Genomic DNA, 23,234 nt, shown 5'->3' on the forward strand with positions numbered 1-23,234 from the left:
ACTTATTTATTCATCAACAGTATTTAGATATTAAACTCATACACACAAATATATCACAATTTCACAAAACTGTTTATGTATTTTTACAAATGGAATTTTGTGAACTATTTAAATAAATATATGTTTATTTTTCAGCTGGAAAACACTGATATTTGGTTCTGAAGATCTGTTTCCGTATAATTATATTTAAAAATACATAATAGGCATGTTCACTGAAAACCCATGTTTATATATACACTAGCCATTCTACCGGTTCTTAGCACAGGAGTTTCTGATTTTCACGGCTGTACATGAGTGTTAATAATTTGGTAAATCTATAGAGATGTAAATTTGAAACGTCTTCATGTAAGTAAATATTAATCCGTGGTTCTTGGCTTTACCCACGGAGGACCCGTAGCAGATACAGTAAAAAGTGACAGGACCATTTTTGTAGTTTATTAAATTCTACACACTGGAGGTGCAATCCAAATTTTGATCCAATTGTCCGTTTGGACGTTATCGTTCACGCAACGCAAGCCACGCATCGGTAATGACATCATTATGTAAGCCCCCTGTTCATCCCCTTAGGGGAGGTTTATTAAAATTCTAATTATATAGTTTTCCTATTTCCCACCTGTAGAATACCTATGTTACATTTCAGCTTCCTAACATATCGGGAAGTAAGAGAATTTGTCAGTCAGTGAGTGAGAGCTTTCGCATTTATATATATAGATATATGTATTATGTACAGTTCAAGCATACACCTTAAATGGTTAAATGGGCCCATCTCACCGCTGCACCCCACACCCCTGTGACAGTGGGGCAAATTCATGATAATCTGTTATGGGAGAGAAGCGGTTTCAGCACATGTTACGTGCACTATACCGCTTCTCCCCTATGTATGACTCTGGCATTTGACAGGCGGTGCACCCCTATCTTTATCTACAAATAGCATGCCAATATGCAGGGCAATGTATGATCGGTCAGTGGCACTGAACGTTCCGAAACCTGCAGCTATTGATTTTGACAGCTGCAGGTGTTGGTGACCATACACCACAGCTGAGACAGCGCAGTCCTTGGCTATGGTGGCTGCCATCTCCGGGCTGCATAGGTGATCTTGCGATAATAGCGAGATCTCGTCCATCCCAAGGAGCTGGCCAGGGGGAGAGACACAGAGCATCAGCACTAGGATGATGCACTGTGGGCGCTAACAGGCATTGCCAGAGGGGGGAGTTTTCACTCCACCTCTCTGGCAGCTGAGTTGTTAATATATCTCAGTGTTAGTGCTTCCCTCTTCGCCTTGGTAAAGCCATACCGGTACGATATGTGCTGGTATTGTACATTTACCCCAGTATTAGCTATGGACATATACACAGACACATGAAAAGGACATTGGCTGCTTTGCTGCTCTCACTATGTCCTCCTATACTGCTGTTAGATTGTCAGGAGGTATCCATGAATCCCAGTAGGTGTCCATGAAGTCTTCCAAAGATTTTTTAATCAGTTCTGTCAAAGTAACGGTGAATGCATTTTTGCTCCCCACACTGATCACTGGTTATGAGTCGCCAAATATTTCAGCCTCCTTCTCTTTCCAAAATGAGAAACTTCTCTCAATACACTGACACATATCATGACCCTCAGAAATTTGAGTGACTTTGTTTTCTGTTTCCATGTGGTCTGTGCCAGATCCAAAAAAGCGAGCTTTGATGTCCTCAAAGCCATCAGACCATGTGCGCTGCCCAGTGGCTATCTCCTGTAAGACTGTGCAATGAAATTCTCTAGCTGTAGGCCAGCCAAAGCGTCCCAGTTTGTCAAAGACTTCAAAACAGAGCAGATGCCTCATCCGCCTTTCCTCTTCTGGTAGATCCTGCTCAAGAAGTCTGAAGTATCCCAACATGAACAAGTCCAGGGTAAGACTGTCATGATTAACAGAAGTTTGGCCACAAGATGTTGACAGAAAGTGTTCAGGAGACTGAAAAGCAGATAAGTCTCCAGAAGAGCGAGAGGTATCTGGTGGAACTGACCTCCAAGCTCCGATTAGGCGTTGCATGGTGGTTGTTTGTGTTATCAGTTGTCCTAGTAGTCCACCTGAACGAGGGGAAGCTTCACCTGCCAAAGATTCTTGTCCATTCCTTATTTCACTGCTGTCCTGAGCATTCTGGGATACCACACCATTTCCATCAATGCTTAATATAACATTCTGTGTCCTTTCTTTGGACTCATTTTTATGAGTTTGTCTCTGTGATATTTCCACATCACACTTTGTTCCTGTTTTTGACTCCATTTCTTCTATTCTTTGGATTATATCAGGTAGGTCTTTAGAACTCTCTGTATCCTGGTAAATACTATCGTCGGCCACTGTTTCCTTGGACTCTGGGCTCTCTGTAGCTCTTAATGCTGCATGTAGAGAATATGCGGACCTTTTCCAGTGGCTTAGAAACAAGAGGACAATGCGTTCTTTCCTCAGTGTCCGGGGTGGAACAGGAGAATCCCTGTTAGATGGAGAATCTTCTGAACTTACCCCTGAGTCACAGCAATCATCTGATTCTCTTTTCACTCTACAAGGCCTGACTATACGTTGACCATGCGGCTGTTGTTGTTTCTCAAACTGCACCTTCAGTCTTTGCACAGACACCCCACACTGTACGAGCTCTTTCTTTGGAGAAGGTGAAGGTGAAGGCGAACCAATCTTCTGTTCCATGATCACCTTAGTAGCAGAGTTTGATGTCTCATTACTGATGGACAGCAGGTTGGACATACTGGTGATCACATTTGACATACATGCACACCACTCTGGGTCCTCTCTCTGCTGAAGAAGCCCTGTATTGATGCTGACATTGATCAGAGGTGTGGGTAGCAGGGCCTGCAGCTGTCTCACCTGTCTCCTTAGTTCTCTCTCATAATGCTGACATTGTCTGCGGCGGCGGAGTCCTTCCATCTGTCCATCAAAGACACAGAGCTCCTCCTCAGTAACTAGCTCACCATATGGGCCCAGCAGGGCACTTCGGGCTTGGGAATAACGTAATTCACCCTGTGAAAATAAACAGTAACATTTAGAATGGTATGATGTCCAAAATACAAATGTATTAGTAAGTTAATAAAAAGAAAAAAGTAGTAAATACATTTAACAATAATTAATAATAAAACAAGTTGGTTTGCTCCCCCATCCTACTTGTAACAGTAGCACTGTCTCGGGAAGGGGAGCTCACTTCACAATCATGAAGAGAGTCAGATATATTATATATGCAGCACGTATTCGGCTCTGCATGCCATGCCAGTGCTCTCTTTCAGTTTGCTGTAGTGTGGCTCAGCTCCATATGTGTTGATATCTGCAGCATTTTGTAGAATATGTAAGTGCTTAAGTGCTATCAACTCTGAAATTCCAATGATGACTATGAGACAACAAAAGGTGGCATTAGTGATTGCGGCAACCCATATGCATACATATGTAGGCAGACCTGTACTCTGTATTTCTTTAGGGCAAGCCAGCTTGCATCTTATTTGCCAGCCCAATATTTGAGGTTATTTCTCTAACGTCCTAAGTGGATGCTGGGGACTCCGTAAGTACCATGGGGAACAGCGGCTCCGCAGGAGACTGGGCACAACTAAAGAAAGCTTTAGGACTACCTGGTGTGCACTGGCTCCTCCCCCTATGACCCTCCTCCAGACGTCAGTTAGAATCTTGTGCCCGGCCGAGCTGGATGCACACTAGGAGGCTCTCCTGAGCTCCTAGAAAGAAAGTAATAGTTTAGGTTTTTTATTTTCAGTGAGATCTGCTGGCAACAGACTCACTGCTACGAGGGACTAAGGGGAGAAGAAGCGAACCTACCTGCTTGCAGCTAGCTTGGGCTTCTTAGGCTACTGGACACCATTAGCTCCAGAGGGATCGAACACAGGGCCCGACCTCGATCGTCCGGTCCCGGAGCCGCGCCGCTGTCCCCCTTACAGAGCCAGAAGCAAGAAGTTGGTCCGGAAAATCGGCGGCAGAAGACTTCGGTCTTCAACAAGGTAGCGCACAGCACTGCAGCTGTGCGCCATTGCTCCTCATGCACACCTCACACTCCGGTCACTGATGGGTTCAGGGCGCTGGGGGGGGGGGGGGGCGCCCTGAGCAGCAATATAATATACCTTGGCTGGCAAATCTACACCATATATAGTCAGGAAGGCTATATAGGTGTAAAAATACCCCTGCCAGAGATCCAGTAAAAGCGGGAGAAAGTCAGTTGAAATAAGGGCGGGGCTATCTCCCTCAGCACACTGGCGCCATTTTATCTTCACAGTGCAGCTGGAAGACAGCTCCCCAGGCTCTCCCCTGTAGTTTTCAGGCTCAAAGGGTTAAAAAGAGAGGGGGGGCACTAAATTTAGGCGCATTATTACATATACATAAGCAGCTATAGGGGAAAAATCACTCAGTTATAGTGTTAATCCCTGTGTTATATAGCGCTCTGGTGTGTGCTGGCATACTCTCCCTCTGTCTCCCCAAAGGGCTTTTGTGGGGTCCTGTCCTCAGTCAGAGCATTCCCTGTGTGTGTGCGGTGTGTCGATACGGCTGTGTCGACATGTTTGATGAGGAGGCTTATGTGGAGGCGGAGCAGGTGCCGATAAATGTGATGTCACCCCCTGCGGGGCCGACACCTGAATCGATGGTAATGTGGAAGGAATTACGTGACAGTGTCGACTCTTTACATAAGAGATTTGACGACATTACAGATGTGGGACAGCCGGCTTCTCAGCTCGTGCCTGCCCATGCGTCTCAAAAGCCATCAGGGGCTCTAAAACGCCCGCTACCTCAGATGGCAGACACAGACGTCGACACGGATACCGACTCCAGTGTCGACGAGGAGGAGACTACTGTACATTCCAATAGAGCCACCCGTTATATGATTGCGGCAATGAAAAATGTCTTGCACATTTCTGATGTTACCCCAGGTACCACAAAAAAGGGTATAATGTTTGGGGAGAAAAAACTACCAGTGGTTTTTCCCCCATCTGATGAATTAAATGAAGTGTGTGAAGAAGCGTGGGCTTCCCCTGATAAGAAACTGGTAATTTCTAAAAAGTTACTAATGGCGTACCCTTTCCCGCCAGAGGACAGGTTACGCTGGGAGACACCCCCTAGGGTGGATAAAGCGCTCACACGACTATCAAAGAAGGTGGCACTGCCGTCTCCGGACACGGCCGCCCTCAAGGAACCTGCCGATAGAAAGCAGGAGGCTATCCTGAAGTCTGTTTTTACACACTCAGGCATTATACTGCGACCAGCTATAGTTTCCACAGCGACAGCTGGAAAATCAGCATTTTTACCCCATGTCCCCTCACAGCAAAAGAAAGCACCGTATTATCAGGTACAGTCCTTTCGGCCCCAGAAAGGCAAGCGGGTTAAAGGCGCGTCCTTTCTGCCCAGAGGCAGAGGTAGAGGGAAATAGCTGCAAAATACAGCCAGTTCCCAGGAACAAAAGTCCTCCCCCGCTTCCGCTAAGTCCACAGCATGACGCTGGGGATCCAAAATCTGCCTTGCCAACGTCTCCCTTGGACAGGGAGGCTGTGATAGAGGCAATTCACAAGCTGTATTCGCAGCAGGTGATAGTCAAGGTACCCCTCCTTCAACAAGGAAGGGGTTACTATTCCACAATGTTTGTGGTACCGAAACCGGACGGTTCGGTGAGACCCATTTTAAATTTAAAATCTTTGAACACGTATATAAAACGGTTGAAGTTCAAAATGGAATCGCTCTGGGCGGTTATCTCAAGCCTGGAGGAAAGGGTTTACATGGTATCACTGGACATCAAGGATGCTTACCTGCATGTCCCCATTTACCCTCCTCACCAGGAGTACCTCAGATTTGTGGTACAGGACTGTCATTACCAATTCCAGACGCTGCCGTTTGGTCTGTCCACGGCACCGAGGGTGTTTACCAAGGTAATGGCCGAGATGATGATACTCCTGCGAAAAAAGGGAGTTATAATGATCCCGTACTTGGACGATCTCCTGATAAAGGCGAAGTCCAAGGAACAGTTGTTGATCGGAGTAGCACTTGCTCGGCAGGTGCTACAACAGCACGGCTGGATCCTGAATATTCCAAAGTGGCAGCTGGTTCCTGCAACACGTCTATTGTTCCTGGGGATGGTTCTGGACACAGAACAGAAAAGGGTGTTTCTCCCGGAGGAGAAGGCCAAGGAGTTGTCATCGCTAGTCAGAGACCTCCTAAGACCAAAACAGGTGTCAGTGCACCACTGCACGCGAGTCCTGGGAAAGATGGTAGCTTCTTACGAAGCAATTCCGTACGGAAGGTTCCATGCACGGATCTTTCAGTGGGATCTGTTGGACAAGTGGTCCGGATCGCATCTTCAGATGCATCAGAGGATAACCCTGTCTGCAAGGACCAGGGTGTCTCTACTGTGGTGGCTGCAGAGTGCTCATCTTCTGGAGGGCCGCAGATTCGGCATACAGGACTGGGTCCTGGTAACCACGGACGCCAGCCTTCGAGGCTGGGGAGCAGTCACACAGGGAAGAAATTTCCAGGGACTATGGTCAAGCCAGGAAATGTCCCTACACATAAATATTCTGGAACTAAGAGCCGTTTACAATGCCCTAAGTCAGGCAAGACCCCTGCTTCAAAGTCAGCCAGTACTGATTCAGTCAGACAACATCACGGCGGTCGCCCATGTAAACCGACAGGGCGGCACGAGAAGCAGGATGGCGATGGCAGAAGCCACGAGGATTCTCCGATGGGCGGAAAATCACGTGTTAGCACTGTCGGCAGTGTTTATTCCGGGAGTGGACAACTGGGAAGCAGACTTCCTCAGCAGACAGGACCTCCACCCGGGAGAGTGGGGACTTCATCCAGAAGTCTTCCGGCTGATTACAAACCGATGGGAATGGCCACAGGTGGACATGATGGTGTCCCGCCTCAACAAAAAGCTAGAAAACTATTGCGCCAGGTCAAGGGACCCTCAGGCAATAGCGGTTGACGCTCTAGTGACACTGTGAGTGTACCGGTCGGTTTATGTGTTTCCTCCTCTTCCTCTCATACCAAGGGTGCTGAGGATAATAAGAAGGAGAAGAGTAAGAACTATACTCATTGTTCCGGATTGGCCTAGAAGAGCTTGGTACCCAGAACTTCAAGAAATGATCTCAGAGGACCCATGGCCTCTACCGCTCAGACAAGACCTGCTGCAGCAGGGGCCTTGTCTGTTCCAAGACTTACCGCGGCTGCGTTTGACGGCATGGCGGTTGAACACCGGATCCTAAAGGAAAAGGGCATTCCGGAGGAAGTCATTCCTACGCTGATCAAAGCCAGGAAGGACGTGACCGCAAAACATTATCACCGCATATGGCGAAAATATGTTGCTTGGTGTGAGGCCAGGACGGCCCCAACGGAGGAATTTCAACTGGGTCGATTCCTGCACTTCCTACAGTCAGGGGTGACTATGGGCCTCAAACTGGGGTCCATTAAGGTCCAGATTTCGGCCCTGTCGATTTTCTTCCAAAAAGAACTGGCTTCCCTGCCGGAAGTTCAGACTTTTGTTAAAGGAGTGCTGCATATTCAGCCTCCTTTTGTGCCTCCAGTGGCACCTTGGGATCTCAACATGGTGTTGGATTTCCTTAAATCACATTGGTCTGAGCCACTTAAAACCGTGGAGTTAAAATATCTCACATGGAAAGTGGTCATGCTATTGGCCCTGGCTTCGGCCAGGCGTGTGTCAGAGTTGGCGGCTTTGTCATGTAAAAGCCTTATCTGATTTTCCATATGGATAGGGCGGAATTGAGGACTCGTCCCCAATTTCTGCCTAAGGTGGTTTCAGCGTTTCATTTGAACCAACCTATTGTGGTGCCTGCGGCTACTCGGGACTTGGAGGATTCCAAGTTGCTGGATGTAGTCAGGGTCCTGAAAATTTATGTTTCCAGAACGGCTGGAGTCAGGAAAACTATGCACCAAACAAGATGGGTGCTCCTGCTTCAAAGCAGACTATTGCTCGCTGGATATGTAGCACAATTCAGCTTGCACATTCTGTGGCGGGACTGCCGCATCCTAGATCAGTAAAAGCCCATTCCACGAGGAAGGTGGGCTCTTCTTGGGCGGCTGCCCGAGGGGTCTCGGCTTTACAACTTTGCCGAGCTGCTACTTGGTCGGGGTCAAACACATTTGCAAGATTTTACAAGTTTGACACCCTGGCTGAGGAGGACTTGGAGTTCGCTCATTCGGTGCTGCAGAGTCATCCGCACTCTCCCGCCTGTTTGGGAGCTTTGGTATAATCCCCATGGTCCTTACGGAGTCCCCAGCATCCACTTAGGACGTTAGAGAAAATAAGATTTTACTCACCGGTAAATCTATTTCTCGTAGTCCGTAGTGGATGCTGGGCGCCCATCCCAAGTGCGGATTGTCTGCAATACTTGTACATAGTTATTGTTAACAAAAGGGTTATTGTTGAGAGCCATCTGTGCAGAGGCTCCGTTGTTGTCATACTGTTAACTAGGTATAATATCACGAGTTGCACGGTGTGATTGGTGTGGCTGGTATGAGTCTTACCCGGGATTCAAAATCCTTCCTTATTGTGTCAGCTCTTCCGGGCACAGTATCCTAACTGACGTCTGGAGGAGGGTCATAGGGGGAGGAGCCAGTGCACACCAGGTAGTCCTAAAGCTTTCTTTAGTTGTGCCCAGTCTCCTGCGGAGCCGCTATTCCCCATGGTCCTTACGGAGTCCCCAGCATCCACTACGGATTACGAGAAATAGATTTACCGGTGAGTAAAATCTTATTTTTCCTGGCTCATGAAAATTAGCCGATGGATTTCAAACCTAAAGTCTCTCTGTGCCAATGTTATATTGTAAATTAGACATTAGGCATCTGCTTCTCCTGGTGCTCTATTGTAAAAGAGAGAGAAAAAGCACAGGAGAGTGTATATTGGTCAGTAGCATGGGAGTACCAATAAAGGTGGTCATTCCAAGCTGATCGCAGCCAGCAAATTTTTGCTGCTGGTGCGATCAACTAATCTATGGGGGAGTGTATTTTAGCTTAGCAGGGCTGCGTTCGCTTGTGCAGCCCTGCTTAGCTAAAAAAGTTTTGTGCAGTGGAAGAGTAAGGCTGGATCTACTTACCCTGTGCGACGGATCCAGCGACGTTCCTCCCGGCTTTGACGTCAGACATCTGCCCTCCATTTGCCTGGACACGCCTGCGTTCGGACGACCACTCCTCGAAAACGGCATCCAACAATGAGTATCTGCCCCGGAATGCTTCTCCGAGCAATGACGTGCATGCGCAGTTCTGACCCGTTCGCACCGCAGTGAAGAACCACTGTGTGCGAACGGGTCGGAATGACCCCCATAGTGGGTGCAGGGGGTGCCATTCGTATGGGGTCCAGGACAGTGACGCGCGGTGAGGTCAGTGGCTGGGGAGGCACTGGCAGCTAAATCCCCCCCACCCCCATAGAGGGGGGGGGGGGAGTGTAGTCCCCCACACATCACTAAAACCAGCACCACCTGGGGGCGGCGGCCTTTAAGCTCTTTTGCATGGCCACCACCTTCCCAGGGCTTCCGCCGTCTTCACCTGGGGGACAGCGGCCTTTAAGCTCTTTTGCATGGCCGCCGCCTCCCCAGGACTTCCGGCATCTTCACCTGGTGGGCGGCGGCTGTTAAGCTCTCTTGCATAGCTGCCGCCCATACAGGACTTCTACGTTGTCTTCTTTCTTCAGGAACTATTCACTGCTCCTCCTCGCCGTCGGACTGACGCCGCTGCCTCGCGCTGACTTATATAAGTCAGCCGGAGGGGGCGGGGCGATGACGCAGCGAGTCAATCTTGAATTTTAAAAATGACGCTGTGGCGCCATTTTTTCAATTTGGTACCGGTCCGCTGCCAAACTCTGCAGAATGCCGCTAATACCTCCGCCGCATCCCGGCGCCCGCACCACCGCTGCATCCCACCGATGCCCGCACCTCTGCCGCATCCCGCCGGCCTCACCTCCTCCCGCACCTCCACCACGCCCACACAGTGATGACAGCGGTTCCAGTGACGGATCCGCTGGCCAATCACTGTGGCCTCACTGACAGGGGTGTGCTTTCATGGGTTGAAAGCACATCCCTGTATGAAAGCGGCACTTCTAATGGTGCCGCTTTTCAATGGGTTTTTACTGCCCATGGCTTGGCCCCGCCCGCGCCCGCCCCCCGCTCCCACACCTTTCCCATTCACAACAGGAGGCACCACTATCGGTGCCTCCCAACCCCATTTACAGAGGAGTAAAGAATGATTAGATTAATATAAAGGAGATATTTATGACACAGAATATGTGTCATAAGTATCTTATTTGTACTATTAAATCATTAATGACAGGGGAGGCACTGCCTCCCCTGACTGCACATCCCTGGTCCAGAGGTACCTATAGGGTCTTGTGCTCCTGTATACAGCTCCTATAGTTGGCTACACAGGTCCTGTAATTGCCCACTAAGCAACTGGGTCAAGCCTGGAAAGGCAAACTCATCAGCGTTCATATAGGTGGCAGACTCTGCCCTCCCAGTCTTTACACTCAGGGGCTGATTCTGAGTTGTGAGCAAAGCAAAAAATTAAAATGCTGCATTGCAGGTGAGAAAATGTAAAGTGTGCAGAGAGATTTAGATGTGAGAAGGGGCGTGTCCTAGCAGAAGTCTAAACTGCAGTGCAAAAATAAAGCTGATCAGCATTTGTGGGCCACATGCAAAAGCAGCCAGTATTTACCCTGCATGCCAAAAAAATTTAAGTAAATGTATTTTCACCCCTTGCAGTGCAATATGGTTTGTCCGGGGTTAAAGTTACTTGCTTTATTTTTTTTGCTTTGCTCTCTACATTTTTGAAGTAAGCCCCTTTCAAAATGTTGCTATGGGGCCCACAAAGTTCCGGCTATGCCCCTGGAGGATAAGAAGCAGCAAGAGTGAGGAAGATAAGTAGAATGAATAACAAGGATAAGAAAACTTTAGGAATATAGGGTGGGATCCAATTACCTGCGGTCATTGACTATAGGTAATTGCTTCGCCGGGCTATCCTATTAGCCCAGATAAGATGGCACAAGCTACGGCTTATCTAGGATTTCTCCTGCAGGGCCCACAGGATAAACATTAGGATATGACGTAGCGTCAGCGGATTGGCACCAATGATCAAAGCTTTCGGCCTCCCTGAATGCAACAGGCCAGTCTGGCTTAGGCAATTCAGCTTTTTTGTTGGTGCAACAGAAGCCTGACCGCGATTTTTGGGCTGCTGATTTTGGCAGCCATAAGCTTCTTATTGTGATTTATTTTTATAGTCTTACATTTTTTGAGCAAGTTTTCTAAAAAGCGTCTTACACGTTTTACACGCACCTTAGAAACAGTTGTTCCAACTCTCTGCCGGGTCGCGACAACACTTACCCACGTGTACAGTGCTGTTTCGACAGGTGTCTGTGTCGGATGTACTAGCAAGTCCAGCGGACGTTACCAGGCTGTGGCCGGAACGCGGGGAGAAGCTAAGGCATCAGTTCCGCTTAGCGGGGCAGACGCAAGACACAGCCGCACTGTTTTCGAGAGGAGGCTACCGAACAGCAGCTGATGCCGCTGCCACATCGGGTGCACCAGCGCTAGGCCTCAGGGATCATAGGCTCCAGGGATTAGTGTAAGGCCGCGATCCCAGGGGTTGATGTCAGTAGTGGGGAGTAAGACGCTCCCCTAGTTGCCGCTCCCCGCTGGTTCATAACCAGTTTCCTCCGAGTTTCCCACCATGAACTGATTTCCCTCTTTTCCGTCTGAGATGCTGTGTATCTAAAAAGGACCCAGTTGCAGCATAGGCGGCTGTGTGACTGGTGCGTCTGTGTTCACTTGGGCGTCTATGTTCACTGTACGTTCACTGGGTGTTTGTGTATATTATTAGCATCTGGATCCACTCAGCATTCACTAACATATTGGTCGATCCTCGAAGCGGGGTGAAGTTTCCCTGTATCCCACTCTCCAGAGTCGGGTGATACAGCACTAAGTCTGTAGCTGCTATTGGGTAGAGGCTAAGACTGTAGGGCAATTTAAACATGCTTGGGATAGGCATATGAATATCCTTACAAAGAATTAAGGTTTAAAAAGGATTGAGATTGCCTAAAGGATAAAATAAAAAAGGGGCAGACTAGATGGGCCAAGTGGTTCTTATTTGCCGTCAAATTCTATGTTTCTATGTTTCTAAGTAGTTGGATAAGTGCCTGATGCATATGAGTCTGTAAACTATTGCTGCTGTTTCTTTCGCTGTGCGAGTGAATACGTTTAAAAGTCCTATTTAAGGTAATGCAGTATATGTTTCTCCTACATACTTGAAATGTATCTTTAATTGAATATGTGCTCATATTGCTTATTATACTAATGTATAACCTGTGACTGCTAGTGTGATTGTTGACTTTACTATTTCTGTCAGTTTCTGTGTATTCCGATCCTCAATGCTGGTGCAAAGCAGGGAGGGATCATTTTGTATGTCACTTTAACCAGGTTTAAAGTGATTTCAGTCACAAATTGTGTAGTAACGCTGTACAGGTGTATGATTTATTTATCATGTCTAAGAGAGGCAAGGGTGAAGAGGATACACTCTTCACAGCAGCACCAACACTGATTTCATGTTTGTCTTGCAAAGCTGGGTTAACCTTTCAGGATCTGGTTCAAAATGGATTATGTGCAAACTGTTTTAGCTTTCATCAAATCCTCCTGAATAATCCAAGGCAGGCACAGGTTCAAGCTGAACCCCCATGGTCTACTTTTGCACAGACATTATCCAGTATAGCTGAGCGGATAATGCCAGATCCTATACCAGGAATAGGTTACACTATTAACCCTTACATGCAACATTCCCCCTGGGGTTTATCACATCCAGTCCAGGAATCTGCAGCCTTTCAACAAAAACAGGCTGAAAGGCTGGTGGAAAGTAAATCACATAGACATGAAACAGCATCTTCACAGTCTACACGTTTCAGATGTGGACTCATCGGAGGATGAGCACTGATCACACTGCGGGTCTGCATACAGAAATGAGGATGAAGGTCTCTGCTCAGTGGACATACCTGAGCTAATTTGTGCTATGGAAGCCATTCTATCCTTAGAGGAAGCAGCAGAGCCTTTGTTAAAATCTAAGGCACCTGTATTCAAACGTCCCAAAACAGTCAGGACTGAATTTCCTGGGTCAGAACAGCTGACGGGAAATTATGCAAGAGGCTTGGTTAACACCCAGTAAGAAAAGTAGAATTCCCAATATCCTCTTCCAGCTGGGGACTGTTTAAATAGGAAGGTGGCTCATAAAGTAGATATGCATGTCATTTGATTGGTGCAAAAATCTACATTACCTCTGCCTTCAACAGCATTAAATTATGTCATGGATAGAAAAATAGATGTTTTTTTGAAAAACATTTTTTCCTTGGGGCAATTGTAAGACCAGCCATGGCTTCAGCATTGATGGCAAAAGCAGTGACAGCCTGGGCTGGTGCATTGGAGGATGATCTTTTATTGGCATCTAGAGAGCAAAAATCCCATATTGCACATATTAAACAGGGACTATTTTTATGGAAAAGCAGCTTTGGCTATGGGTACAAATGCTTTTCAAGCATCAGACTCAGCAGTAGCAGCTTGCAGAGCGGATTGGCTACATACATGGAAAGCTGACTCAGAATCCAAGAATGTTCTGGAGTCTTTGCCTTTTACTGGATATATTCTTTTTGGTAAAGAATTAAACAGTATTTTGGAGTCAGAAGCAGACTCCAAGAAAGTGAAGTTTCCTTCTACACACAAATCCAAGCCAAATTTCCAGCTTTTCGGCCCTTTCAGACTCAAAGAAAAGCTAAAGGAAAGGGGTATGGCAAACAGTCTCAATCTGACAAGTCTGGTAAGACTAAAAAGCATTGGGCTACCAGAGGGCCGGCTCCCAAGCCAGAAGATAAGCCATCACCCTGATGGTGCAGGCCTCCACCTGAGGGACCCCAGAGTGGGAGGCCGACTTCTTTATTTTGAACAGATCTGGCAGAAGTCCACCACAGATGTCTGGGTACAAGAAGCGGTATCTCACGGTTATGCGTTTGCTTTCAAGAAACACCCTCCTCAAAGTTTTTTTTGTACCAGCCCATATTCAGTGGAAACAAAGGCCAGGGCTTTGCAAGAGGCAGTACAGAAGTTGCTTCAGTCAGGAGTAATAATTCCAATTCCAACCTGTTTCTGGTCCAGAAGCCAAATGGGTCATTCTGGCCTTTACTCAATCTCAAGGTGCTGTACAAGTAAATTTGGGTGCTTCGTTTTAATATGTAGACTTTACGTTCCATTATTTTAGCCATGGAGCCGGAGGATTTTATGGTATCCCTGGATATACAGGATGCTTACCTAAATGTTCCTATAGCACTGTCCCATCAGTGCTATCTCAGGTTTGCTATCCTCCAGCAACATTTTAAATTTCAGGCCCTACCATTTGGACTGGCCACAGCTCACAGAGTGTTCACCAAAATCATGTTGGTAAAGGCAGCTTATCTCCGTCAGCAGGGGATAAGGATTTTTTCATACCTCGACGACCTATTAATCCTGACACAATCACAGAAATTGCTTCAGTGCCATCTGCAACAGACAATGGCTTGTTTACAGAGACACGGTTGGCTCATAAATTGGGCAAAGTCGTCCCTGGTTCCATCACAACGGATGACTCATTTGGGGGCTGTGTTGGATTCGGATCTTCAGAGAATAATTTTACCTCTGAACAAAATATCCAAAATTCAGTTGAGAATCCAGGAGCTGCTAACCATTCATGCAGCAATGCGTGTGATGGGATCTATGGTGTCGACATTCGATATGGTGGAGTATGCTCAATTCTACTTGAGGCCTCTACAACGTCTGATCCTTTCCAAATGGAATGGGTTACATCAGACAATAAAAATGCAGACTATGGTCCTTCCTCTGTAAGTAAGGAGATCATCAGCCTGGTGGCTACAAACATCTCATCTGGATAAAGGGAGACACTTTTGGATATCAGGTTGGGAATTTCTGACAATGGTTGCAAGTTTTCAGGGCTGGTGAGCAGTGTCAGGAAGAAATTGCTTCCAAGGGCAGTGGACCAAGGAAGAAAGTTGCCTGCCAATAAATATATTGGAACTTCGGGCCATGTATATGGCACTTATTCAGGCAAAGGACATCCTTCAGGGGAAACCAGTTCAAATTTGCCCGGACAATGCAACGGCAGTAGCATACCTCAATCATCAGTGAGGAACTAGCAGCCAAAAAGCAATGAAGGAGGTATGCCACACGTTAAGGTGGGCAGAACTTCATCATCCAGCCTTGTCCACAGTGTTTATTCCGGGAGTCCTAAACTGGGAAGCGGATTTTCTCAGTCGACATTCCATTCATGCAAACGAATGGGCTTTATACCCCAAAGTCTTCCAGACTCTGGTAGACAAGTGGGGGTAACGGGGATAGATCTCATGGCGTCCCATCAGAACAACAAGGTTCCCGCATACGGGTCAGGAACAGGGATTCCAAAGCGACCTTTGTGGATGCCCTGTCAGTAAGATGGGACATTCGTCTGGCCTATGTGTTTCCACCGATCGTCCTGTTGCCCAGAGTGATGCAAAAGGTAAAACAAGGAAAGGGTGCCATGATACTAATAGCTCCGGCTTGGCCCAGAAGACATTGGGGGTCATTCTGAGTTGATCGTAGTTGGGCTAAATTTAGCACCGCTATGATCATGTTCCCAGACATGCGGGGGGATGCCCAGCACAGGGGCTAGCCCACTCCGCATGTCTGTCCGCCCCCCCCCCCCCCCCGCACAAGTACAAAGGCATCGCACAGCAGCAATGCTTTTGTACTTGTTGAGCAACTCCTTGCCAGTGCAGCTGACCGGGAGTTGCTCGTTGCTGCCCCTGGTAGCAGTGGTTGCCAAACGCCGCTGTGCCGCCCCCTCCTGCCCAGCGACCGCGGCGAACGCTAGGGAATGACGGCAGGCGCATGCGCAGTTCCGAACAACTACAGCAAGCAATTAGGTCAGAATGACCCCCATTGGTACATAGATCTGCAGAGGCTGTCAATGGATGCTCCATTTCTACTCCCTCAACGTCCAGATCTACTGTCTCAGGGTCCTTGCTATTACAAGCACCTGAATCAACTGTCTTTGACGGCGTGGCTCTTGAGACTTCTATCCGGAAAATAAGAGGATTCTCACAACAGGTAATTCAAACAATGCTCAGGGCAAGGAAACCATCCTTGGCTTGCATTTATCACTGAAAATGGCAAGCCTATATTCAATGGTGCAGTGACCCTAGGTCATTCAGAGTTTCCAGAGTCTTAGCATTCCTTCAGGCAGGAATGGACAAAGGTCTACGGGTGGCTGCCTTGAGAGTGCAGGTGTTAGCATTGACTGGTTCCAAAAGAAAATTGCTAACCTACAGGATGTTCACACTTTTTTCCAGGGAATACTTTACATTCAACCTTCGTTTGTTCCTCCAACAGTGCCTTGGGATTTAAGTTTAGTCTTAAAGGTGCTTCAAGTTGCCACTGAAGCAAGTGGATCTGAAATGGCTGACAGCTAAAGTTTACTTTCTACTGCCTATTGCTTCAGCTAGAAGAGTTTCAGATTTAGGGGCATTATTATGTCCCCCTCCTTTTCTGTTTTTTTCATCCAGATAGAGCGGTTCTCAGAACCAAATCTGGTTATCTTCCTAAGGTGGGTTCTAAATTCCACCTTAACGAAGAAATTGTAGTCCCGTCTTTCCAAGGGCCAGACCTTTCTGCGGGAGATGCATCATTGGACGTAGTCCGTACCTTAAGGATCTACATGGAATGTACCAGTGCCATCAGAAAGACAAACACTCTCTTCGTTCTTTTCACAAGAACGGATTGGATTTCACAAGAGAGGATGGCCTGCTGACAAGCAGACACTGGCGAGGTGGCTTTGGATGACAATTTCAGAAGCATATTCTGCTTCAGCTGAACAGATATGTAAGGCAGCCACATGGTCTTCCATTAATACATTAATTAGACATTATGCCTTTGATACCTTTGCCTCTCAGGACGCATTATTCAGGCAAAGGATTCTCCTGTCCAATCAGGAGCATCCCCACCACTAAATGTGCTTTGGGGCATCCCAACGTTTATCCTGCGGATAACCTGTGGACCCTGCAGGAGAAATATATGGTTACGGTCAATAACTCTATTTCTCTTAAGTCCACAGTATCCACAGGGATCCCACCCTGACACACCTGATTTGAGGATCCTTTCACCTACAAAGCTCTTCCTTCTTGTACGGAAGGGTGTGCTTGTGTGTTCTTCTCACCTAATTAGGGCTCTCCATGATGCTCATGCCTTGAGCTTGGGAAAACAACTGAATTGCCTGAACCAGGAGGTGGGGATATAGGGGACTGGCCCGTTGCATTCTGGGAGGCCAAAAGCTTTGATCGTTGGTGCCAATCTGCTGATGCTACCTCATATTCCAATGTTTATCCTGTGGATACTGTTGACTTAGCAGAAATAGAGTTATCGACGGTAAGTCTACCATAACTACGTATTTTGTTTCACCTGCCTCAGGCAGGCGAAACAAAATTTCTGATTAGCGCCCTAATTGAATACTCCCCACAGTAAAAGACCAGTGTCAAATTCTACCTATGGGCTCCAGGGCTGCAGCCCCCCAGTAAAATCTGTCACCTCAGTGAGACAGTTTCAGTCCGTGACTGCAATGGCTACACTGTGACTGGCAATGACTTCCCATTGGAGGTGCTACCAGACAGTTACACACATGACAGGCAGCCCCAGGGAGAGGTGTCTTCTACCTCCGAGTGCCAGGTCGGGCTCCAATTAACAGAGAGCGTACTTCCAGTAGGAAGTCCCTCCCTGCCTTTGGGCATCCCTACCTGGCTACTATGTGCTGCAGCCAATGTAGTCCAAAGAAACCGGTGTAATGCACATCTGTGATCCCACCACTTCTTGTGGCATGTACCAGTCCTTGTGCCGGCCAGATCCATTGTGCAGGTACTGGGACCCAGCTGGTAAGAGCAGTCTCCTCTCCTCTCCTCTCCTCTCCAAGTCTGTGCATGGTTAATAGAGTTCCCCCTCCTACAAGCACGTAGGAACCCCTGCTGGATAAGACTGAACATATTGTGTAACATGAGAGGCATCACAGGTTCTAGGCGTGAGTTCGAAAAGAGTTGTGGTTTTGCGGTACCCCCCCTCCATTTTCATCACTCCGGGGATGTTGGGCTGTCCCCGGAGATTCTGGCCTACACTACTGGCTCTTCCAAGGTACAAGGTATAGGAGGGAGACATTTTTCAAAGAACAGAAGGATCGAGGACATGCACTGAAGTAGTACTTCACAGAAAGGGTAGTGGGCAAGTGGAATAGTCTTCCAGTAGAGGTGGTAGAGGCTAAGACAGTAGAACAATTTAAACGTGCATGGGATAGACATAAGGATATCATTACAAAGAAATAAAATCAAATAGGGTTTGAGGTAACAATATGGTTAATAAAGGGACAGACTAGATGTGCCAAGTGGTTTTTATCTGCCGTCAAATTTTAAGTTTCTATGTGTCTTCAGTGACAGGAGATGGGCGCTGCAAATACACAGTGCAGAACCTGGCTTATGGTCACTGTGGAGGAGCTGGCATTTTGGGGTCACCCACTCGGAGGGTGACACCTGTGTGCAGCCCCCAACCCCATATTGATGCCACTGAGGAAAGTACAGGGAAATGGAAACTGACCAAACAGAGACCTGTTACAGCACTTATAGGAATAAGGGAACTGAATACTAGAATAATGTAATTTATTACCATTGTATTTATGTAAAGGAACAATGTCAATCACAGATGTCCTATAGATTTGATTGATTATTTTTAACCATGCAGCATGAAAGTCTAACACTAACATGAATTTACTGTCAACAATAAATGGCACAGTGAGATAGGACAGGCATGCAATCTAACAGCAACAGGGTGCTCAAAGCTATTAACTGGTGGATTTGGAGTAAGGACTGATGCACAAGGGCAATGAAAGGGGAGTAGTATGTGTTGCCGGCGGTCGGACTCCCGGCGACCAGCATACCGGCGCCGGCATACCGACAGCTGGCCAAACGCAAATGAGCCCCTTGCGGGCTCGCTGGAATCGCTACGCATGCCACGCTATCTATTCTCCCTCCAGGGGGGTCGCAGACCCCCAAGAGGGAGAAGAACTGTCGGTATGCCGGCGGTCAGGATTCCGGCGCCGGTATGCTGGTCGCCGGGAGCCCGACCGCCAGCAAAGTGAAGACCACTCCAATGAAAGACGACACTTGTCCTCATGTTTAACTAAGTGCTAAAAACTAGTTCTCAAAGCTATTGCAGCAAAGTGTAATACTGTATGTACTGAGGGTCTAATTCATATTTAAGTAAAGCAAAAAAAACATGTAACTTTGTGGCTGGAACAAACCACGTTGCCATGCAAGGGGAGTAAATACATTTATATTTTTTCTGTGCAGGGTAAATACTGGCTGTGTTTGCATGTAGCCCACAAATATTAGACGCTTTGTTTTTACACTGTAATTTAGATTTCAGTTTGAACAGCCCCCACATAAATCTAACTCTCTCTGCACATGTTACATCTGCCCCTCCTGCAGTGCACATGGGCCCTCATTCCGAGTTGTTCGCTCGTTCTTTTTCATCGCATCGCAGTGAAAATCCGCTTAGTACGCATGCGCAAAGTTCGCACTGCGACTGCGCCAAGTAACTTTACTATGAAGAAAGTATTTTTACTCACGGCTTTTTCTTCGCTCCGGCGATCGTAATGTGATTGACAGGAAATGGGTGTTACTGGGCGGAAACACGGCGTTTCAGGGGCGTGTGGCTGAAAACGCTACCGTTTCCGGAAAAAACGCAGGAGTGGCCGGAGAAACGGTGGGAGTGCCTGGGCGAACGCTGGGTGTGTTTGTGACGTCAACCAGGAACGACAAGCACTGAAATGATCGCACAGGCAGAGTAAGTCTGGAGCTACTCAGAAACTGCTAAGTAGTTAGTAATCGCAATATTGCGAATACATCGGTCGCAATTTTAAGAAGCTAAGATTCACTCCCAGTAGGCGGCGGCTTAGCGTGTGTAACTCTGCTAAATTCGCCTTGCGACCGATCAACTCGGAATGAGGGCCATGGTTTTGCCCAGTTGCTTGATTTTTCGCTTTGCTTAAAAATGAACATGAATCAGACCCTTAATGAGCATTCTCACAGAACTTAATTGTGTTTTCTTAAGCTTTTCTACTTCTACAGACTGAAAGCAATGCCAAAATAGACACTTTTAGGGTGGCCAATTCCAGGATCAGCGGGATCCCGAGATTTAGGCCAAAAATCGTTCAGGATTCAATCCTGGGATAGGAAGCTCGAATCCCGGGAATTTCGGGATCAGATGGCCCATTGTTTTTTTTAATGCCGGGCAGCATTGAGAGTCCTCAGGAGGCTCAGACACTGCCCGGCTCCCTCCTTCCAGCTCCCCCTGCGCAGAATGATGTGATGTCAGAAGTCACACTGCACAGTCAGCCGTCTGTCACCCGCTGCACGGACCTCACCGAAGGAAGTGACCCACAAGCCCTCACAGGTATCATGTTATGTGTTCAGTACGGTGCGGGGGGCTACACAGGAAACAAACCAATCCTGGGTACCTGGGAATACCAGGATTGACCATTTTTCAATCCCGATACCCGAGATTGCAAACAATGGCCCAGGATTGTCCACCCTGGACACTTTACAAGACAAATAATCACCTGACAGTGGGTGTGTACAGGCCCATGACCCTACATTATTTTCTGGACTATCTGTGTTAAAGTGCATTTAAACAGTTTTAAGAAAGTGCTCCTGACAAGGGCCTGATTCTGATTTGGAAGTAAAGAAAAGAAAATCAAATAACTTTACATATGCAACAAGCCATGTTGCTAGGGGAGCAAATACATTTATATTGTTTTCTGTGCAGGGTAAATACTGGCTGCTCTTGCATGTACAGTAGCCCACAAATGCTGGACAACTGTATTTTTACACTGAAATGTAAATTTCAGTTTGGACACACCCCACTCAAATCTAACAGTACTTACAGTACTTGCTTTTTTTTTGCTTTACTTCCAAATCAGAATCAGGCCCTAAATGATTAAAACTGAAGTCCATGTGTACAAGCCCAAAAAGAATGAAAGGATGCACTTAAATAACCTTGATCTTTTACATCCTCAATAATTGTGCAGTATACACGACGATACAAAGGTTGCTCTTACCGGCTTGGCCTCTTGGTCCAGGTGAGCTTGTAACCTATGGACCATCACCTGCCTCTTCCACTCTGGTATTGATCTCCCCTGTTCATCGTGTGTAGGCACTAAAGCGTCCAAGTCCACTGAAGACCCTGGCTCGTACAGAGCATCTTCTCCCTGACTCTCAGTTTGTTCTGCCTAGAAATTAAATGGAAGATTAGATAAAACTAAATATTTTTTGCATTCATAAAAAAAGGGGAAACCTTAATTTACCAAATGACTTTCATAAGGTTTCATTGTATAGCTAAAAGGTTAGAACCTAGCAATATTGATCTGAAGCACATCTAGGTCAGGCGAGAGTTACTTACGGCTTGGAGGAAAATCCCAGTGATTCTTGCTTTCTGAAAACACTGATTTATTCTTGATCTTTCCGGAAGTGGTAACGCATCCTGCAGCGTCCCAGATGAGGGTTCTGCCCGTGCACCTCTCTAAAATATATAGACCAGTGAGTGACAGGGAGATGAGACTATGACAAGAAGATAGAGAGAAGGGGATGCAGCTACATCATACATCTTGGCAATAATACTGCCTTTGCAAGAACTATTGTGATTAATGATATGGGTGGCACAGAAGGAAAAGTGACACAGTGGAAGAGAACCCGGTTCTATAGAAGACTCCTAGCCCTGGTTGAACACTGAGCAGCCTCAAATAGACACTGAATACAAAATGCAATGTGAAAGGTATTGGTATAGAATAATAAAAGGAAGGTGATATTAGTGAGGAAAATGTAAAACTGTCATATGCTAGAGCAATGTTAGATAGACAGAATCTCATTGGTTGCCATTGGCAACGCCACCACTTGTCATTTTCAAAAGCTTTAGTAAATCTACCCCTAAGAGTGACTTAAATGAAATGCTAAGCAGCAGAAAAGATTTGGAGTTTGCATACGGTGTTAGAGAAAAGTGCTGCAATCTTGGCTTTTGCTATATAGTGGCGTCCCGTCCTCTGGTCCGAAATCACTGCTTGCTCCGAAGACTCCATGATGACACTGGAAATATACATCTAAAAATGTAACAAAGACCTTGCCGGCCTGAAAATAAATGAATAGGCCTCTTCCATGGATGATCACATGTCCCTTCATCTGGGTTTTATCTTCATTGCTGGTGATCTGCACGTTTTATCTTCCTCACATAATCCTCCCACTCTACACACCCAGCTGTAATGCAAATGACAGTATATCAGTCTACTGCTCCCCTCTCACTTTCACACATCACTCGCCCTGCTTATGCTTCATGCATTGCCTCCCCCAAACACCTGTGTTCCTGTCAGGGATCAGACGGTGTGTCTGACACTTATCCATTCCTAACAAACCTGTCTGCCTCTGTGTCTATCTCAACTGACCTACAGTACCTGCAATGGAAGACACAGGTGGGGGATCTTGTAGCACTAATAAATGAGGTGTAGTGCAAAAGGGAGGCAGGGATCTCGGTGTAGGGTGTCTGGAAGGAGGGGGGTTTTTATAGGCATGTGGGATACGTTACCTGCACTTATTGTGCTACTGATTCGCTTAACTGCCTCCCCCACTCATTGTCACTTACAAAAAAAGCCCCCCTGGACTGCTAGATGGGGATATCATGTAACTAAAAGGCAAGATCTGTGGCACATCCGATTCATTAATGAAATGAGACACACGTGAGGGACCTTGGGCAAAGGTCAGTGGAAATAAAGGCTTTTCACAGCTCCCAGAGGACTGACAGACAGAGGGACAGAGAGACAGATATGGCCGAAAAAAAGTTACAGGTAATTTGGCATCTACTTAGCAACACATACACACTGAACGGTCCTGTAAAATGCTGCATTCTGCCGTAAAGGGCCATTAAACAAAAAGCCAAAGCTTATTCAGAATTAAAAAATGAACTTAGAACAATTGCAGATATGTGTATAAAGGATCCCGCAGCTGTATTAGACTTGAACACCCTGGTAAGATGAAGCATAGTAAGTGTATGTATGTGCATCTTCATTGTTTACTTCTAAGGCCCCACAAATTCCACAGCGCGGGATAGGCAGCATACAAGTC

The 23,234-nt window shown here is 46.9% G+C and overlaps 1 protein-coding gene across 1 annotated transcript; it reads right to left on the minus strand.

Annotated features, from left to right (window-relative positions):
* Positions 1-160: 160 nt before the first annotated feature.
* ESPNL (espin like) lies at positions 161-22,507 on the minus strand. Its single transcript, XM_063919561.1, has 4 exons — positions 22,106-22,507; positions 21,526-21,645; positions 21,185-21,355; positions 161-3,010 (listed from the first exon to the last, which is right to left on the minus strand). The coding sequence occupies exons 1-4, from the start codon at positions 22,217-22,219 to the stop codon at positions 1,535-1,537; spliced, it is 1,881 nt and encodes a 626-aa protein (XP_063775631.1). The 5' UTR covers positions 22,220-22,507; the 3' UTR covers positions 161-1,534.
* Positions 22,508-23,234: the final 727 nt, after the last annotated feature.

The sequence above is a fragment of the Pseudophryne corroboree genome, chromosome 4 (genome assembly GCF_028390025.1).
Source record: "Pseudophryne corroboree isolate aPseCor3 chromosome 4, aPseCor3.hap2, whole genome shotgun sequence".
In the NCBI taxonomy this organism is placed as follows: Eukaryota; Metazoa; Chordata; class Amphibia; order Anura; family Myobatrachidae; genus Pseudophryne; species Pseudophryne corroboree.

Excerpts from the sequence above, each read along its gene's own strand:
- ESPNL (XM_063919561.1), bottom strand. The coding sequence starts at position 22,219 with ATGTATATTTCCAGTGTCATCATGGAGTCTTCGGAGCAAGCAGTGATT. Across the intron at positions 21,646-22,105 it reads CAGCACTTTTCTCTAACACC|AGAGGTGCACGGGCAGAACC; the intron begins GTATGCAAACTC and ends TATATATTTTAG. Across the intron at positions 21,356-21,525 it reads CTGGGATTTTCCTCCAAGCC|GCAGAACAAACTGAGAGTCA; the intron begins GTAAGTAACTCT and ends TTTAATTTCTAG.